At 37.6% G+C, this 18,703-nt stretch overlaps 1 protein-coding gene across 2 annotated transcripts in view; it reads right to left on the bottom strand.

Moving 5' to 3' along the window:
* The window catches only part of LOC145997315 (chromatin-remodeling complex ATPase chain Iswi-like), a 105,266-nt gene extending 87,769 nt beyond the window's left edge, over nucleotides 1-17,497 (bottom strand). Inside the window, exons 1-2 of one of the 2 annotated variants that reach the window (XM_083134218.1) lie at nucleotides 17,384-17,497; nucleotides 3,097-3,248 (exon numbers count right to left, since the gene is read on the bottom strand). In XM_083134218.1, the coding sequence (XP_082990344.1) occupies nucleotides 3,097-3,207 (111 nt within the window). In that variant the 5' untranslated portion in view covers nucleotides 3,208-3,248; nucleotides 17,384-17,497. The remainder of the gene's footprint in view (nucleotides 1-3,096; nucleotides 3,249-17,383) is intronic. The other variant, XM_083134219.1, reaches the window with a different exon arrangement.
* Nucleotides 17,498-18,703: the final 1,206 nt, after the last annotated feature.

Raw genomic sequence — 18,703 nt, 5'->3', positions numbered from 1 at the left:
AAGTGTAGCTATGGAGTGGGGCGATTACGAAAATCGTGTGGCAGTAATAGCGCTTCATAAAGTGGGTCAAACAGCCCCCATGATATTCAGAACACTTAAAAAGTTGAATATCAGCAAATCTTTCGTGTATCGGACCATCAAGCGATTCACAGAGACTGGGACAGTTGATGATCGCCCAAGGCAAAGCCGCCCACACAGCGTACGAACCAAAAAGTTAGTGCAAGCAGTGGCAGCCCGTATTCGGAGAAATCCTGTACGAAAGCAGGCAGTGCTTGCTCGTGAGCTCAACATTCCCAAAATGTCAGTGTCTCGTGTGTTAAGAAGTGACTACTTGGGGTTGAAGGCTTACCGGCGAAGTACAGGTCACTTCCTCAATGCACGTCTGAAAGAGCAGAGGGTGATAAAAGTAAAACGCCTCCTGCAGCGTTACGCCAACAATGGCCACAGGAAAATTCTTTTCACAGATGAAAAGATATTCGTGCAATATAAAAAACAAAATTCGCAAAATAAGAAAAAAACATGCGCAACATTGAGGAAACTTTCAATCACCAAAATGACCGGGTGTATGCGTCTACATCCCACGAAGCTCGGGAAAGATCCAGAGGGGTCATCATCTGGCCTCAGTCATGGTTTGGTGGGGCGTGGTGTATGATGGCACCACCAAGCTGCATTTTTGTGAAAAAGGGGTGAAAACGTCAGCCAGAGTGTACGAAAATACTGTGTTGAACTCTGTTGAAAAGCCTTTGAGTGACACTTTGTTCAGGAACCAACATTGGACCTTCCAACAGGATTCCGCACCAGCCCATAAGGCACACTCCACCCAGGAGTGGATCAAGAGCAATGTCCCGGACTTCATTGCTCCAGCTGATTGGCCTGCTAGCAGCCCTGACCTCAACCTGTTAGACTACAAATTGTGGTCAGTGCTTGAGGGCATGGTCTGTACGAGGAGGCATGCCAATATTGACAGTCTGAAACGGTCCCTGGTGAAGGCAGTGGCGACTTTCCCTACGGAGACAGTGCGTAATGCTGTAGATGAGTGGCCGCAGAGACTTCAGGCCTGTGTGAAGGCCAAAGGCGGCCGTTTTCAAAAATGATTGGTGTTATGTGTTCGTTACACCTGTAAGTAACCTATACAATCAGGACATTAAAGTATCTTTAACACTTTCGTCATAATTCACTTTCAATGTTATGTCAGTATTTATGATATGACTAGGTATATACTTAATTTAAGGTGCAGAGTTTACACTTGCCATTTCGCTTACTCAGACTAGAAATACATCTGCAACCTCAATTTAAAAATTTACCTAATCAACTTCAAGATATCTTATCTTGCAATAATCTTCCATTAGTCAGATAGATTGTTCTGCAAAGGACACTAACAAAGCAAAGGGACTGAGAGAATTGTGTTCTATTTTCCATGTAGCTTTCAATTCTTTTCCTTCAATAAAAATAAAAGCATTATTAAATATGTAAAAATTCATTTGGATTTGGATTAATAAAAGTTGCAATTTTTCTGATTCACAGAGAAAAATTCAAGCAGAATTCACACATAATTCCCAGAATCAAGGAATTCCCGGTGAGTAGCCACCCTGTATTCCTCTTTCAAATGGTGGTAATATCATGCATAAGGTAATCCCAAATGAAAAGTAGACCTCTGCTGTAGCGGCATTGTATCTAATCGAAGAAGTTAATATGTTTGCTGAGAGATGGTGTGGTGTCTGTCCCAGTTAGCAGGTGTAGCGAACGGCTTCACCTGCCGTTTCCTCAGTTGGCGAGAGTTGTTTTGCGTGGACGGGTGCATTATGGATTCCTCCAGATCAACACAGAGAGCTGTAATCAAATTTGAATGAAGAACCTCTACTCATCAACTGACTGGAATGGGGTAAAACAGTGAACTCTGAACAGTACTGCAACACGTTGTTGAGGCTTAAACATGCCATCAAAAACAAGAGCAGAGGTAAGCTCTCGAAGAGGATAGTGCTGCTCCAGGACAACGGTAGGCCACATGTGGCCAAGAGGACCCTCCACCTGCTGAGAACATTTCAATGGGAAGTCATCACACATCCTCCATACAGCCCCGATATTATCCCATGTGACTCCCATATCTTCGGCCCTTAAAACAGAACACTGAAAGGTCAACGATTCACCTGTGACAAGGAAGTGCAGAACACCGTGGAAAACTGTATCCATAAGCAACCCAGGAGTTTCTACACTGAAGCCATCCACTCCCTTTCTACGCACTAGGATGAGTGCATCAATTTCAATGGCAATTATGTGTAGGTATCATGTTACACATTAACTGTACTTCACATATTATGTAATGCAAATATTCTGTTATATGATATTCTTTAGATATAACCGTAGTCTTCTTTTCATTTGGGCATACTTATAGTTCTGTTCAATACTCGTGAAAATATGGCCTTCCAAAATTGAGCAACAATTTTTGCACACCCTGTATATTTAGGGATAACACGTACTATGGAATATAATCTAGTGGGTATAGGGACTTCTCAGAGGACCGGTACATGAAGTAACTGAAAACAGTTTAGTTAAACTACAACATCCATAAAATAAAACAAGTAAACTATGGACTTGAAATGCAATTTTATCTTGATATTTTATTCACCATAAATATGGGGCTCTAGTTATACTAAATAAATATCATATATATCTAGGGGTAATGTGAATTATAATCTAGGAATAAAATTGGTCAATTTGAATTTAGCAATATAATGAACAGTCACGCACACTTCTGGGATGTAATGATCCCACTGACAGTCAATGAGGTTGCTACAAACCAAAGTGTACAAGACTGTACATAATATGAAGTAGTGATGGTTATTTTTAAAAACTACACATCTACGTTAAATAAATTCCTGAAAAGACACTAGAAGAAACACAAAAACAACAAGATTTTTGACCAACACTGTATGCAAGTACACTTGGAATAGTGGTTACGTAAAGGGATGTACTTTCAGTAACACAATTACTGAAAAGGCATTGCATTAGTTCATTATGATACTACTACACAAGTCTGCAGGCAAAACATCAAGCAGACAGTGCAAGTCATATTTAAGCATTCTAGAAATCACTCACTTCCTTCATAGTTTCTTTCTCAGCCGAGTCATACTTCTTCAGAGCTTCTGTGATCTCATCACTGTTCTTGAGAACCACTATCGGGTCCCCACGGGAGTCGGGACTCTGCATGACTAAGGTTCAATCTTCATTCACTAAGTAGCACATCTTGACTGCAAGAAAGAAAGATAATGGTACCATCAAGGTGGATTGACTAATTTAAATTGCTTTAACACTCCGGCGGGCTTGTCACCCCCACAACGATGTTTATTTACCGGGTCGAGACATGATGGCACTGTTCTGTCTACATACAAGAGGCACGTTTCCATTTGCTTGCATTCTTGGGGGTGACTGAGTCTCCCCCACACGCCTTCTTGGGTAACCAAAATTTTAATTATTTTTTTGTTGGTTTTGTATTTATTATTTGTTTTATCGCTGATCACTATTATAGCAATGAACAGTGCTCGAAAAATATTCTTCAGAGCTAGGCACCCGCTCTGAAAATCAGGCACCAGGAAACCACCTACTAGCAATTGTGCATACTATAAGAAAGTGAGCCAGCCCTAGTGGCAGAGTGGTTAGCACATCGCGCTACGATGCCAGGAGTCCCAGGTTTGAATCCCGGCCTGAGCGTGGATGTTTGTTAGTGTTCATTCATCATATCATCACTCATCCCTATGTTCACAAATAAGTCAAAAGTGGCAAAAAAGAAAGCAAAGCAAAATAAAGCAAATCAATCAAAAATCACAATCTATAAGAAGCTGAGCATCACTGTATTCAAAAATCGCTAAATCATGTGAGAAAGCGGGAAATGGGGGGTTGGCGGACAAAGAGGAAGACATTCTTATTTATTCTATGAAATGTTCGCAATGTTTATAAAAGAAATCATTTGCTAACTTACGCTGTACTACAATTTTAACTTGGAGTTTTCAAAGTTTCGTACATGCAAACTTGAAAAATGGCAATATTACAGCAAAAGATCAGTCGCCAAGCTAAAATTTTTAGTCGCCATTGCGACCAGGATTTTTCGAGCCCTGGCAATGAAGTTTTATGTTTATTTAATATTTCTATCGATTCTTCATGCCATTTATCGGATAAACAACAACTTCTTATTGTATGCATGAAAAGAAATAAAATATACACATTTATAAACTCAAAGACACAAACATAGTACATAAGAACCTTATTATTGTGGAATAGAAAATAAACAAATATAATAAAATGTTTAAACTAAAAGATACAACTATATTATGTAAGAACAATAATTTATTGTATGAATGCAAAGAAATAAAAAATAATAATCATTTGTAAACTGAAAAAAACAAATGAATTTGCAAGAATCTCATTATTTTACAAGCGAAAATAAATAAATATGCATAAACTCAAAGATACATATATATATTATGCAAGGACCACAAATTTTCATTGCACGAGTGGAAATAAATGAACAAAACATTTGTACTTTCAAAGATACAATGCGACGGACTAAATACAATTAGATTAAATTTATTAGATTGAACCCAATAACTACGACTCAATAACTGAGTCTCGACGATCCTGAAACGTTGAATATGTCATTGGTTTGAATTATTTATTTTGATACACTTTGCCTAGTAACGCTGGTGACGCGTACAGATCGCTGGAGATTAAAATTTTATACCTTCGGATTTCAAATAGGATTTCAAATAATTTACAACTAACAATAACCCCTTTTCATAGCAACAGCAATAACCCAAATTACACATGTGAAATTCCCCCCTTCTGAAAGAGAAGAATTAATCATTTAAACATTTTCATAAACATCAAATACAAATGGAAGAAAATGTTTTAGCACGTAAATATGAACACCAGAAACAGTAAACTTGTTTATTGTTTTCAATTTAACACATATTTCCTGCGTATGAAAGCATCGACAATTTGTCCTTATTAAGTTAAGAGACATAAAATAAAAACTGTCGATACATGAACGAAAATTTACCCATCAAAGTCATTTAACATGCACCATTAATACCATTTAAGGAATTACAAAAGTCCTAATTACTTCTTATTTTGACATTGAACCAATTTTGGAACATGTTCCTAGTATATTTTGACTAGAGCTGTGCGTTTCTTGCACGAAAATAAATCGTTTTACGTGTGCACAGAGCCCTTATCAGACATGGCGTCGATGGCCATTTTGTAGATAACGCATGGTCTGTGACGTGTACTAGTACCGTTTCCCGTAAAATTCAACACACGCGGGATAGCTATCTCATAAACAACTTTGCTTAACCGTTGTAAACACGATCTTCGAGAATTTTCTTTCTCTCAAAGTCACTTAAGATAATTTATTTCCTCACCTGGTGTGTCGGGAACGACGAGTCCAGTACGCACGAGTCCACTCTTACCTCCCTCTTCCCGAGAGCTCCATTCCTTTCCAACACTTATTTTTGCGATGTGCTTTCACTTCATGCTATTAACTGCCGTTTTGTCCTAACTGCAGATGAAAGATTCCTCCCTAAAGCACGGAAACAATTCTGATTTCCTCCACTGTAGTGACATTGCTTTGTTCACTCCATGTTTCTCTTCCGGAAGTCCTTCTCCACCGCTGCACACCCCTATCGATCACTGTTCGTCATATTTGCAGAGCACATTTGTCTTTACCAAACAACAATTTTTTATGATTTAAATACCACACGATAACAGATATATATATGCGTTAAAGAACCCAGTGTAATGCTCAATAAGATAAACTTTTTGCTGATAATTAACCAAAGGCATCTAGACCAAAACGCTGTATATTTTATGATTTTGCGCCATAACAGCGAATTGCCCATGCGTGCAGTGACCGACACATCAAAATGTCCTTGTGCATAAGGAAACCGCGAGAAAATCGGGTCTCAAACAAAGGAATTTACAATTCAACTGCGCACAACGGTCAGAGCCATCTAGCGATTCTTCGCGTAACTATTAAAGCAACAAAGTTTTCATATTGCATAGGCATTCCACCTATCGTGAATTCTTTGCACTAGACGAGTTCATCGTCTTTGGACCTGAGTTGGGCTATTTTACCCCAGCAAAACACACACGAAACTTAAGTTTCCAGTATACCTTATGACAGTTCGTCATAAATGGCGCCCAACATAGGGCTGAACCCTCACATAATACTTTTGTTACAATACTAAAATTAGACTTTCATCAAATAAACATTCATATTCTACATATCCACTAATATACATATTTAATATATACAGACATATTACTTTATTGTTTACAATATAAAACATCCCGGATCACCAACTCTGGTGACTACATCATACTCCAGAAAGAAGGAACCCCGCATGTGTTTTGGCATCTTGTAGAACATAGTGGCTTGTATATTTTTGGTTGGAGCAGGAAACAAATGAATGCCTAGGCCCACCGCAACATTATACTTACTTGACTATTAGCCCGCCGCAAGCATAACCTAACTTGACCTTTACCGCATCATACCTGCCCCCACCCGCAAACTCAACAACACCCCCATGGAACTACCTAAACAACTCCTAATTCGCTTCTGGATTCATTCAATCTGAACTAATCACTATTTAAAGGCGTAGTATGAGCCTTGTGTGCTACTACCCTAATGCGCTGCAGTTGGTATTTTCTTTGACCTGACCACAACAACGATGCAAATAGTGGTGTTCCAAATATTCATGAGATGAATACCCCTGAGCAATCTATCATAGAAAATGTCTTATCTTATTTTGGAGCAATCAGGAAGATTTCAGGCTCATCTCGCATGCTAGTACGCCGCAGAAATTTCACCTACTTGGTCAACTCGCCCGCCGCAGGCTCAATCTCACTTTACCCATACGAGAAATTTTAACCTTGCTCTTCCCCTACCCCCTCCTTAACTAAAACGTCTGATTTACAGTTAAACCCCATCGTCTGTAGCATTTCATCCACACCTTCCAAATTCAAATCTAGTAATCTTTTCACCCAAATTTTTACCTTGTCCTCTGAACAATTCCAAACTTTACAATTTTCTATCGACTGGTGATCCAATTTTTCTCCTGTCACACAATCTATCAATGAAAGCGTAGAATCTTTACTGTTCTTTACACAAAGGTAAGGGCCGACAAAGAGGTCACAATATTTTCTTATCACCTTATCTCCGGTACCACTTAAGGTCTGATTCTTAACAAAGACTAGCTTTCCCTCTCCCACTACAGGTTTAGCATCCATCTTAGCATTATGTTGCTTCAATTTATTTTGCCTTTTACTAAGACCAGACAGATTCGCCATGACTAGCTTGTCATTCCACGTGACATTGTTAGCATCGACCCCCAGCGTCGGTATATCGGTCAAACTCTTTGTCATGTTTAATCTCAACTCCATTGGAGAATATCCTGTTTGTGACGAAATGGAGCCATTCAGAAGGCGCAGAGCTTCAGGTACTTTTTCCGGCCATTTGTTGTGATTGGAATTACAGAGTATTCTCATCAAACGGTTCAATTCCGAATGATAGCGCTCTACCCAATTTGAGCTCGGATGGTACACCGGAGTGTAAACAAGTTGTACCCCCCATGTTTTCATTGCATTCTGAAAAATTTTCGACTTAAATTGTGGCCCATTATCCGAAACTAACCTCTGAGGAATTCCCAAATGAACAAAGTACACTTTTGACAATTTATTCACAATGGTATTGGCATTGCTATTAACCACCGGGTATGCCACCAAATACCTTGTTGCTGCATCTAGAACCGTAAACAAAAACTTTTCTCGCTTAGGCCCCAGCGCAAACGGACCCTGCAGATCAATAAACAAAATCTCCCCCGGTATGTCTGTGAAATGAGACCTAGCAACAATTTTAGCCGGATGTTTATTCGGTTTTGTACGCTGACACAACTCACAGTTTTTTACATACGACTTAATATCAGATTTCATCCCTTGCCAGTAGAAAACCCGATATAAGTGAGATAAAGTTTTGGCAACACCGTTTAACATGTTAAATTTACTTTTACACTATATCTATATTCAAAATAAATCCCATAAAACTCAAAATTTGGTGTGTCAGATAGCCAGAAATATGTTTCTCTTACAAACACAATTCGATGTTTGGACAAACTCAGCAACCTTAATTGCGACTGTGCTAGGAGAATTCACTATAACTAGAAGGTACATCAAACAGCTGACGTCAACAGCCCCGTAATTACATGGCGCGCAATCACTGCCACCAAATGTAACACTAACATTTTTGTTATTAATACTGGAACCGAACCAGGATACTCGCTTTGAGTAAACCAAAGATACGTTTTATATGACTTATAATTTTATGTTGCCATGCAAGATTAATTGAAATTAATTTGTTCCCTCTTGAATACTGGTTACCATCGGGTGGCATATCTCAGATACCCCCTACCATCACCATGACATGTATACAGAGAAATCAAACCTATTGAATGTCGTTACTTAAACTCTCCAAAATACAGACTCCAGACGAACTTGTGTCAGGACTAAGCCTATACTAATGGCAAATGTCCCCTCGACACCCTATCGTTCTCACATTTTCTATGTGTGGAGACGTATTTTCCCAAGGACGAACAAATACAACATCCAGTGTCCCTGATGTTCCCTTGTGTTTCTTTAGAACGCCAATCAACACGATTCTACCCGAGAAATTCGCACAAAAGTTTACAATGAAACTTGCATGCACATGTGACAACAAATTCAAAATGATACTGCCCACTTAAAAGCTGTTGGCTCCAAAATGATAGTGAGGCTGCTTGACTTGTTAAATACTCCCATTTCAAATTTCCCGCATAAGACTGTCCATCAGATATCTTTCCTTAGCTATAAATTTGACACCAGACCCCAACTGAACTGACGTTTGAAAATAAAAAAAAATAGTATTCAAATGATAATTATATTCAAAAATTTATTTTAAACTTTCCAAAGATCCATACGTTATTAAATCCTTCAAATTAAATATATTATCTATAATATTTACATTTTGTACAAAGCGAAGTTGTTTTCACTGATCAAAGAGTGATGATCGCTCCGATGATCTCAACAGGCTTCATCTTTGAGCAATCATACTCAACCATATGCATCCCATGCCATTTTCTTCTGACATGAGTGCGATGCCAGATCATTCCAACCCTGTACCAAAGAGACAAAGCCAAGAGAAGACAAATACTCAAAATTTCCCCCAAAACTTTTGTATTGGTACTTTTCCGAGGAGACCCTTTTGTTCTTCTCTTCCTAATATGGCTTGGATGGAGAGATACTCTTCCTCCAGCAACAGTTCGACTTACTACCAAAGTTTTCCTGGGAAGTGAGTCAGTAGGTGACTTCATTTTAACTCTGATGCGCCTCCCATATCTGACTGAATAACCAGTGCCTAATTTCATGAAAGAAACGACACATGCCATACTGGCAATTCTTTTGGGCATAAGAACACGCATAGGACCACACCTAATGCAACTTCTGGGTTCGATTACTGAATTCCTCACAACAGTCTGCAATGGATAACCAACTACTGGTATGACTACGTTGTGTACTAAATGATTTTGAACTATGGACACTTCAGGTAAGTCAATACTATTTTCCCCAACTGACACTACAGACAGGGTAGATTTGTTCTGAGATGATACTGCATTTGAGTGTAGGCAATGAGAAACCACCTTACTTTCCGAACACCCTGTATCAGCTTGCACCGTGTAGACACGCTTACACAACGAAGATGAACCCGAAGAACCACTTTGTTTAGAACCAACACCCAATAAAGAAAATTGCAAGCTCGGTTTTGGGAAAGATGCATCTTTTGTGCAAAAGCCGACAGGGAAAGACTCGTCTCTGTTACCCGACACCCCAAAAGACCACTCCTCGCTTATCAAATATTTTCCTTTATTACCCTTGTGGTGTTCTTGCTCTAACGTTCTGTTTCGGTTCATTTCGCTGGTACTCTGTGCATAACTTTCTGACCAGGAAGTCAGAGTGCCTGTGCAGTGGTCATGTTCGACCGAATGTGAAGTACACATGCAATTGGTGACCGCAGAAGAAGTTACAACACCATTCATCAGTTCAACTTTACTCCCTGACAAATCAAACTCCTTCGTCAAAGACTCATGCCTTTTTTCTACCAACTCAGCCCTGTATTGTGAGACCGACAACGTGAGATCATTTAAACCTTCACTTGTCTTTATTACATCTTGCTGCAGCTCTAATATGCATTTACTGGTGTCCTCTAGATCAGACTGCAGTTTCCCCACTACCTTACTTGTATGAGCTGCAAGTTCTGTTTTGAGCAACTGATTGCTTTCATTGAGTTCTGATTTGAGCAACTGATTGCTGTCTCTGAGTTCTGATTTGAGTTCTGATTTGAGTGACTCAGTACATTCCTTGTACCTTTCCTGACTTTGTTTAATAAAGGCGAACAAGGAATCTAATGTAACCGGTTCCTGCTCCGTTGCCATTATTAATATTAGCTTTAACAACAGCAATTAACCAACTAAAGATTAACCTACTTGAAACCCAACAAAAATTTCAATAACGCAGCCCCTCTGCACTTGAGTCCTCGTAATCTTGCGACGGACTAAATACAATTAGATTAAATTTATTAGATTGAACCCAATAACTACGACTCAATAACTGAGTCTCGACGATCCTGAAACGTTGAATATGTCATTGGTTTGAATTATTTATTTTGATACACTTTGCCTAGTAACGCTGGTGACGCGTACAGATCGCTGGAGATTAAAATTTTATACCTTCGGATTTCAAATAGGATTTCAAATAATTTACAACTAACAATAACCCCTTTTCATAGCAACAGCAATAACCCAAATTACACACATGTGAAATTCCCCCCTTCTGAAAGAGAAGAATTAATCATTTAAACATTTTCATAAACATCAAATACAAATGGAAGAAAATGTTTTAGCACGTAAATATGAACACCAGAAACAGTAAACTTGTTTATTGTTTTCAATTTAACACATATTTCCTGCGTATGAAAGCATCGACAATTTGTCCTTATTAAGTTAAGAGACATAAAATAAAAACTGTCGATACATGAACGAAAATTTACCCATCAAAGTCATTTAACATGCACCATTAATACCATTTAAGGAATTACAAAAGTCCTAATTACTTCTTATTTTGACATTGAACCAATTTTGGAACATGTTCCTAGTATATTTTGACTAGAGCTGTGCGTTTCTTGCACGAAAATAAATCGTTTTACGTGTGCACAGAGCCCTTATCAGACATGGCGTCGATGGCCATTTTGTAGATAACGCATGGTCTGTGACGTGTACTAGTACCGTTTCCCGTAAAATTCAACACACGCGGGATAGCTATCTCATAAACAACTTTGCTTAACCGTTGTAAACACGATCTTCGAGAATTTTCTTTCTCTCAAAGTCACTTAAGATAATTTATTTCCTCACCTGGTGTGTCGGGAACGACGAGTCCAGTACGCACGAGTCCACTCTTACCTCCCTCTTCCCGAGAGCTCCATTCCTTTCCAACACTTATTTTTGCGATGTGCTTTCACTTCATGCTATTAACTGCCGTTTTGTCCTAACTGCAGATGAAAGATTCCTCCCTAAAGCACGGAAACAATTCTGATTTCCTCCACTGTAGTGACATTGCTTTGTTCACTCCATGTTTCTCTTCCGGAAGTCCTTCTCCACCGCTGCACACCCCTATCGATCACTGTTCGTCATATTTGCAGAGCACATTTGTCTTTACCAAACAACAATTTTTTATGATTTAAATACCACACGATAACAGATATATATATGCGTTAAAGAACCCAGTGTAATGCTCAATAAGATAAACTTTTTGCTGATAATTAACCAAAGGCATCTAGACCAAAACGCTGTATATTTTATGATTTTGCGCCATAACAGCGAATTGCCCATGCGTGCAGTGACCGACACATCAAAATGTCCTTGTGCATAAGGAAACCGCGAGAAAATCGGGTCTCAAACAAAGGAATTTACAATTCAACTGCGCACAACGGTCAGAGCCATCTAGCGATTCTTCGCGTAACTATTAAAGCAACAAAGTTTTCATATTGCATAGGCATTCCACCTATCGTGAATTCTTTGCACTAGACGAGTTCATCGTCTTTGGACCTGAGTTGGGCTATTTTACCCCAGCAAAACACACACGAAACTTAAGTTTCCAGTATACCTTATGACAGTTCGTCATAACAAATATAGAATGTAAGAACATGTCTAAATAAAGATATTCAATTACAAGTATAATACAAGCAAAATTTTAAACTTAAAACGGCTGGGGTGACAAAGTCCACCATGCGCCTGCTCATGTTATAAAAAGTAGCATGCCCGCCAGAGGGTTAAAGAAATAATTTATATAATAATTTACATAAGGATTTTGTACATATCAGATTCACTTTTGGTGAAAGTACATTAATCTTGTAATAATTTAATAGTGTTTATTAGGCTCTAAGAAAGAAAAAGAAACAAAGTATATGTACTGAAGCTCATAGGAAAGGAAATGTAATATGTAAACACATTTAAATTTTTCTTCATTGTAAATAGTGTCATTATCATTAAACTGTAAATAAACATGGCAGCTGATATTTTGCAAACTATCATTAAAAAAGCAACAAAATTCAGCTGTAAAACAATTATGTAGTACATCCAGAATGTTTTATTTTCATTGGAAGAAAAGTTACTGAAATTATTAGTTTCATTAACACACTCAACTAACATTTCCATAGTGGGTTCATATGGAAAATGTAAGTTTACATATAATTTTTATTTGCGTTAATCAAACTGTTAAAATATTTACAGGGCCATTTACCAGAAAAAACTTTGCTATAAAAAAAAACTATATGCATGGTGCCAAAAAGCATACAAGCAACTTTAAGCATGTTTTTTTTTTAAAAAAATAGAAAAATTGATTTAAACACAAAAAAAATAATTTTTATGCACCCTGGTTACCCTGTAACCCTCCCCCACACATGAAGATTACGTTGCTTATAAGGTTTTCTGTTGTTACCTTAGCCTGAAGCAGCACAGCCCGAAGGCTCACACAATTGAATAAAGCACACAACACAACAATCCAAAACGACACCAGATGAGATGGTGCCTACCATTTCATAAACACAAAATATTAATGACAAAATCCAATAACGGGTCCCAGGTTCGAATTCCAGTTTGGGAATGGGTGTACTTTGCGAGTGTGTCCCTTCATCAATTTCATCAGGTCATCACTCAACCTCATCTTCACCAGATATTACACGATCAGGTGTTTAAAGCTTTACGGGCATTATTTTAATGCTAAGAGCCCTAAACTGGCACAAATAACCTAACAACAAAAGGATTTGAGGATATTTTATTAATGCTGAGAGCACTACACCTGCCCTACCTAACCTAAAAACAAAAGCATTTTGTGATGAAATACCCCTTTGCATGTGAACTTGATGGTAGCAGCACTCCGTATCCAAGACAACAGTAAACGAATGGCTGCTCACAAACAAAGAATCATATAGAAGTATACTGGAGGGAAAAATCGATCTCAAGAAAACTCATAGTAAGTAAGCATTAAGACACTGAAGTATGTGTTAACAGCCACCATTAGAAATCAAACCAGGTAAGAAAAAATTGCTGTGCACCACAATAAATTCTGAAGTAAACAATCTGACCTTCGGCCTAATAAATAAGCAAGAGCATCAAATCTGATCCACCTAACCTAGTAATAGAGGATGAGGATGGAAAAATCGTTCTGTGCAAAAGATGCACTACATAATCACAAAATATGTTCATGTCATGTACAGAATTTGATTTATGGAGAAAATGTGTACATGGACCAATATGAATTACAGAATCATAGTTTGAGCTCCTCCAAATCTTTACTTGTTGTATGGAATGGCATAAACTACCATAGAACTTTTTAAGGATAATTTATCAGTTAGAAAGTGAAATTTTGCATGGTTCACAAAGATCATGTTTATGAATAATTTCTGTTGTTTTTTTAGATTACAGAGAAAAGTTGTAGTCAAGTAATGAGTAGTTTTATGTCGTACTATTTATTACATCCTGTTCAACTCCATGTGAAATGCCTACATGTGGAAATTAGGTAAACATTGCTATGTGGAATATTGTCTACAAAATATTAATGGTTTTATATTTCATGATTTACAGAAGAATGGGAAAAGTATTGGAGAGCAAGTCGTTGGTGAACATCTGATGTTAACAAGTGGCAGTACTACTTCCTGTATTGTGACTTCTGCTGGGTGGGTGGTTCTGTGCAGATGAATTTCATAAATTTTAACATGTTTTCTAGCTGTGTGTGTGTAATGCAGTTTCATTGAAAATAATTTGAAGAAAAAGTGCTCTGGGATGGTGTTGGTAGTGCCACTTGATTTGTTTCCCCCTGCAACTAAATAGCAGAAAATGTATATTTGTATGTACTAAGTACATATCTTGACTAGATTTTACTTTGCTTTTTCTCTCTCTTGATACGATTGATTTTATTTGGTTAGGAGTGTTAGGTTTCATGATAGTTCAGTAAATATGGAAAACATACTTGCCCCACGAACCATTCACGTAAGGTTAGGCAAGCATAGTTGAAATTCAGGGTATTCATAAACCTAGTTTGGTAAATATGCGATATCGCCCGAACGGATTTCTTCAAATTTACAGGAGAAACTACTTACTGAAATCAGTTTCTGTAGCATTGTCGAAGTTCTTCGAGGCATTTTCTTTCGCAGAAACTGAAAACTTCACCATGGATAGCTGCGGAACAAGAAATAATCACTTTTTATGTAAGGAACTTGCATTTTCTGTAAAGCGACAACATTATGTCGTTGTTTCCATTATGTACCTGCAGAAGGCGCGAGCGTCGAAAGTCATGCAGTCTCGCCAGTGTTTCCAAACGTGCTTTTTTTATGAGAATCTTTTTCCTTTTTTTAAAAAACTATGCTTACCTAACCTAACCTTGCCGGAAATGGTCCATGGGGCTATCCGTCAATGTTTTTTGGGGCTAATGTGAATGGTCTTTTGGGGCTATCAGTCAATGGTTTGTGATGCCATAATGAACACGAAAGTAGGTATTTTTCGGTTAAGAGGTTGAAACTCTGCATACCCACTCCAAATCGACAAAACACAAGCACAATGCGTGATGATCCATGAGGAGTGCATGCCATATTGTCTGTTACCCAAGCAGAACAAGGAAGACAAAAAATGACTCGTAATATAAACAGTTGACACTATTTTATGGAAAAAGGCATAACTTCACCTTACAGAATCCTCCGCAATGCAGAATAGGTATCATTGCTAAAATTAATGAAATAAAAAAGTGAGAGGTGTTCGGGCGATATCGCCTAATTACCCCTAGTTTTTAAATGCTAATCATTGCAAAAAATTGTTGTTTCCTTCATAATTCATCGGTGTTTACTTCGTTCACGGATCATTTCTACTCATTTCGCATTTTCTAGACATGACCGCCAATTTTTAACGGTAATTGTCTGTTATATCGGAGACACATTTCTATCGGATATTTTCAGTTTTAAATGGTCCGTACTTACCAATTGTGTATTACGGAACATAGTTGAAGGTGCCATTATGCTTTTTACATGAAAATAACTTCGATTTTTCACATTAGGAGTAATTCTCTTGGGTCATTTCTTCCGTTGCGGAACATATGGTTGTGTTGTGTCGATTTGGAGTGGGGTATGCAGTGTTTCAACCTTCTTAACTGAAAAATACCTACTTTCATGTTCATTATGTCATCACAAACCATTGACGGATAGCCCCGAAAACAATTCACGATAGCCCCACGAACCATTTCCGGCAAGGTTAGGTTAGGTAAGCATAGTTAAAAAAAGAAAATTCTGGTAAAAAAAGGCACGTTTGGAAACACTGGCGAGACTGCATGACTTTCGATGCTCGCGCCATCTGCAGGTACATAATGGAAACAACGGCAAAAGGTTGTCGCTTTGCACAAAATGCAAGTTTATTATATCAAAAGTGCTTATTTCTTGTGCAGCATCCTACGGTGAGAAAATACCTCCAAGAACTTTCAAAATACTACAGAAACTCATTTCCGGGAGCGAATTTACAATATAGAGAAACTCTCCAATTTTGTTAATTTTCGGTATAGGCCTACTAACTAATTTTGACCTCCTAATCACGAATCTGTTGAAAAAAACCGAGGGTCACGTCTGAAAATTTGAAAAAAAAAGCCGATTGACTATTTTTTATATATAGGTGTATATGCGTAGTTTTACGAACAAAAATGTAATCTCCTGTCATTGTGTCCAACCACGCCGTTGTTTTACAAGAAAATGATTTATGATGTTCAATTCTAGTACGATCCCTATTTTTTCGATGAATTTAGGGGTAAAATGAGTGCTAATGGAACCTAACCTAACCTCATGTGAATGGTTCGTGAGGCTACCCGTGGATGGTTTTTGGTGCTAACGAACAATTTTTCATCAAAATGTCCAATTTCCAGACGTGACCCCAGGTTTTTTACAACAGATTCATGATTAGGAGGCCAAAATTGGTTAGTATACCGAAAATTAACGAAATTGGAGACTTTCTTTATATTGTAAATTCTTACCCATTTCCGTAAGTAGTTACTTGTGTAAAAATGAAGAAATGTGTCTCCGATATAACAGACATTTACCTTTTTAACTGCAGATTCGTGATTAGGACGCAAAAATTAGCGAGTATGCCGAATTTGAAAGCAATCGCAGATACTCCCGGTATTCTGTAATTGCTCCCAAAAAACATATGCCCCTCCATAATCAACATAATCCTCTTAAACCATGCACAATTTTCCACACTCTGTCGGGAATACAGAAGGTCAAGGGTATAATTTTACTTTTTCTCTGGATTTGTGTGTGAGGCAACAAGATTTCCTTTATAAAAAAAAAAAAAAAAAAAAAAAAAGGATTTGCATCTTCAAATAAAAGTTGTTACATAAAAACACAGAAATCTGCAATTCACATTTACAAAAGGTCGAATGATGATGATATACAGTCGGCCACAGACACGACGGATTTTCAAATTTTCTGAAGTTTTTTTTCCCGCGTCAAAATGAAAAATGATGAGTGGAGTATATCTCCTCGAATTACCGTTGAGATTTTTCCCCAAATAAATGTTATAATTAGATAAGTCTGATATACCATAGATGAAATATTCACAACTTATAACTTGTACTCCCTTGACATTCAAAATCAGAAAAAAATGCATGCTATTCTTCGAGCGAAACTCATCACATCTTGACAACGATAAAATAAACTACTAATATATGGGGTGCAGTTACCAAATTATTACATTAATAACATGCCACTACTTACTAGCAATTCTTGTGTTGCAGACTTGATATATCATCAATTTATAGTTTATACTGTAGAGAGAAATCTCGGTCACGATCGGGCTATCGCACGACAAAAACCAAACATATAGTGATGGGTATAATCGATTATAATGAACGAGTAATTCGATTATTTCAATAATTCGATATATTCGATCTTGTATAACAATCATCGATTATTCTCAGAACATTTCAAACTGACCGTAGAATAGAATAGAATGACAACATGATTGCAATAGACTTCGTCATAATAAGTAAATAAATACTAATATAAAAAATTACAAAAGAAAAGAAAATTAAAAATACATATTAAAATATTACACATTCAACAATACAGTTTGCAAATTACACTACATGTTTTATTACAGCGAAAGCAATGGACATTTCCATTCAATTTTTTTTACAACAATTTTAAAAACTACACCCTGGAAAAATGACCCCTGCAAGTTCTCGCGTTTCTCTGCGTCCAGTTTAAGGCAGAAACGAGACTTCCAAAGTTGCGAGGCTAGCGTTGCACTGAAAACACGCCGCCGCCATGTTACTACGTCACTCCTTAGGGAGAGCTCGTTTGTCGTCTGCTTCGAGCGTCCAGTTCCGGATGGGTAGCCCACGGTGAGCGAACACGTGCAGCAGTTTTACAAATCTGTACCGATTTAAATACTGGAAGAAGGAGCGATAGGAGAAAGGAAAGCTATGCTTTGTAATGATCATTCTTCTATGAAATATCCGTGCTGCTCACGTGCAAGATAAATGAAAGGGTTCAGCTGCGTGTGTGTTCTCAGGCCATGCGAAAAATATTGCTTATAAAATTGGTTGCTGACCAGACACTCAAAAATATTTTTTAAACTTATATTTATCGATATTTACCGTAACCTATGTAGTGCAAAATAAGAATTTTCACATTCTTCACTTTATTTATAAAGCCTATTTAACTTTCTTTTCCATAAAGCAATTTCAGTTTGTGTTCCATTTCTGTTGCGCAAATTATGATCAAACATTTTTGTGCAGATAAGAGAAAATACACTGAGAAGATTACATTAGTTGCACAGTACATATCTATACTTAATTTATGTATAATTATTACAAGGAAATAATGTGTATAACCATGGACGTATTTAAGGGGAATTCAAAGGGTCCAACCCCTCTCTTTTTTTGGTTCACTAAAATTACCAGTTTCCTTGTTCTATCCGCTTGTTCATAAAAAATTGCTTCGGACTTATTTCATTCTCTTAAATTAGAGACGTATAGGACGGGATACGGATGGGAAGGAAATTTCGTAATTCCACTCACCAGATGGGACTGC

Source organism: Lepisma saccharinum, chromosome 13, assembly GCF_977018435.1.
Source record: "Lepisma saccharinum chromosome 13, izLepSacc3.1, whole genome shotgun sequence".
NCBI classification, from domain to species: domain Eukaryota; kingdom Metazoa; phylum Arthropoda; class Insecta; order Zygentoma; family Lepismatidae; genus Lepisma; species Lepisma saccharinum.
The sequence above is the reverse complement of the archived record's forward strand: the minus strand, read 5'-3'. Positions and strand labels throughout refer to the sequence as shown.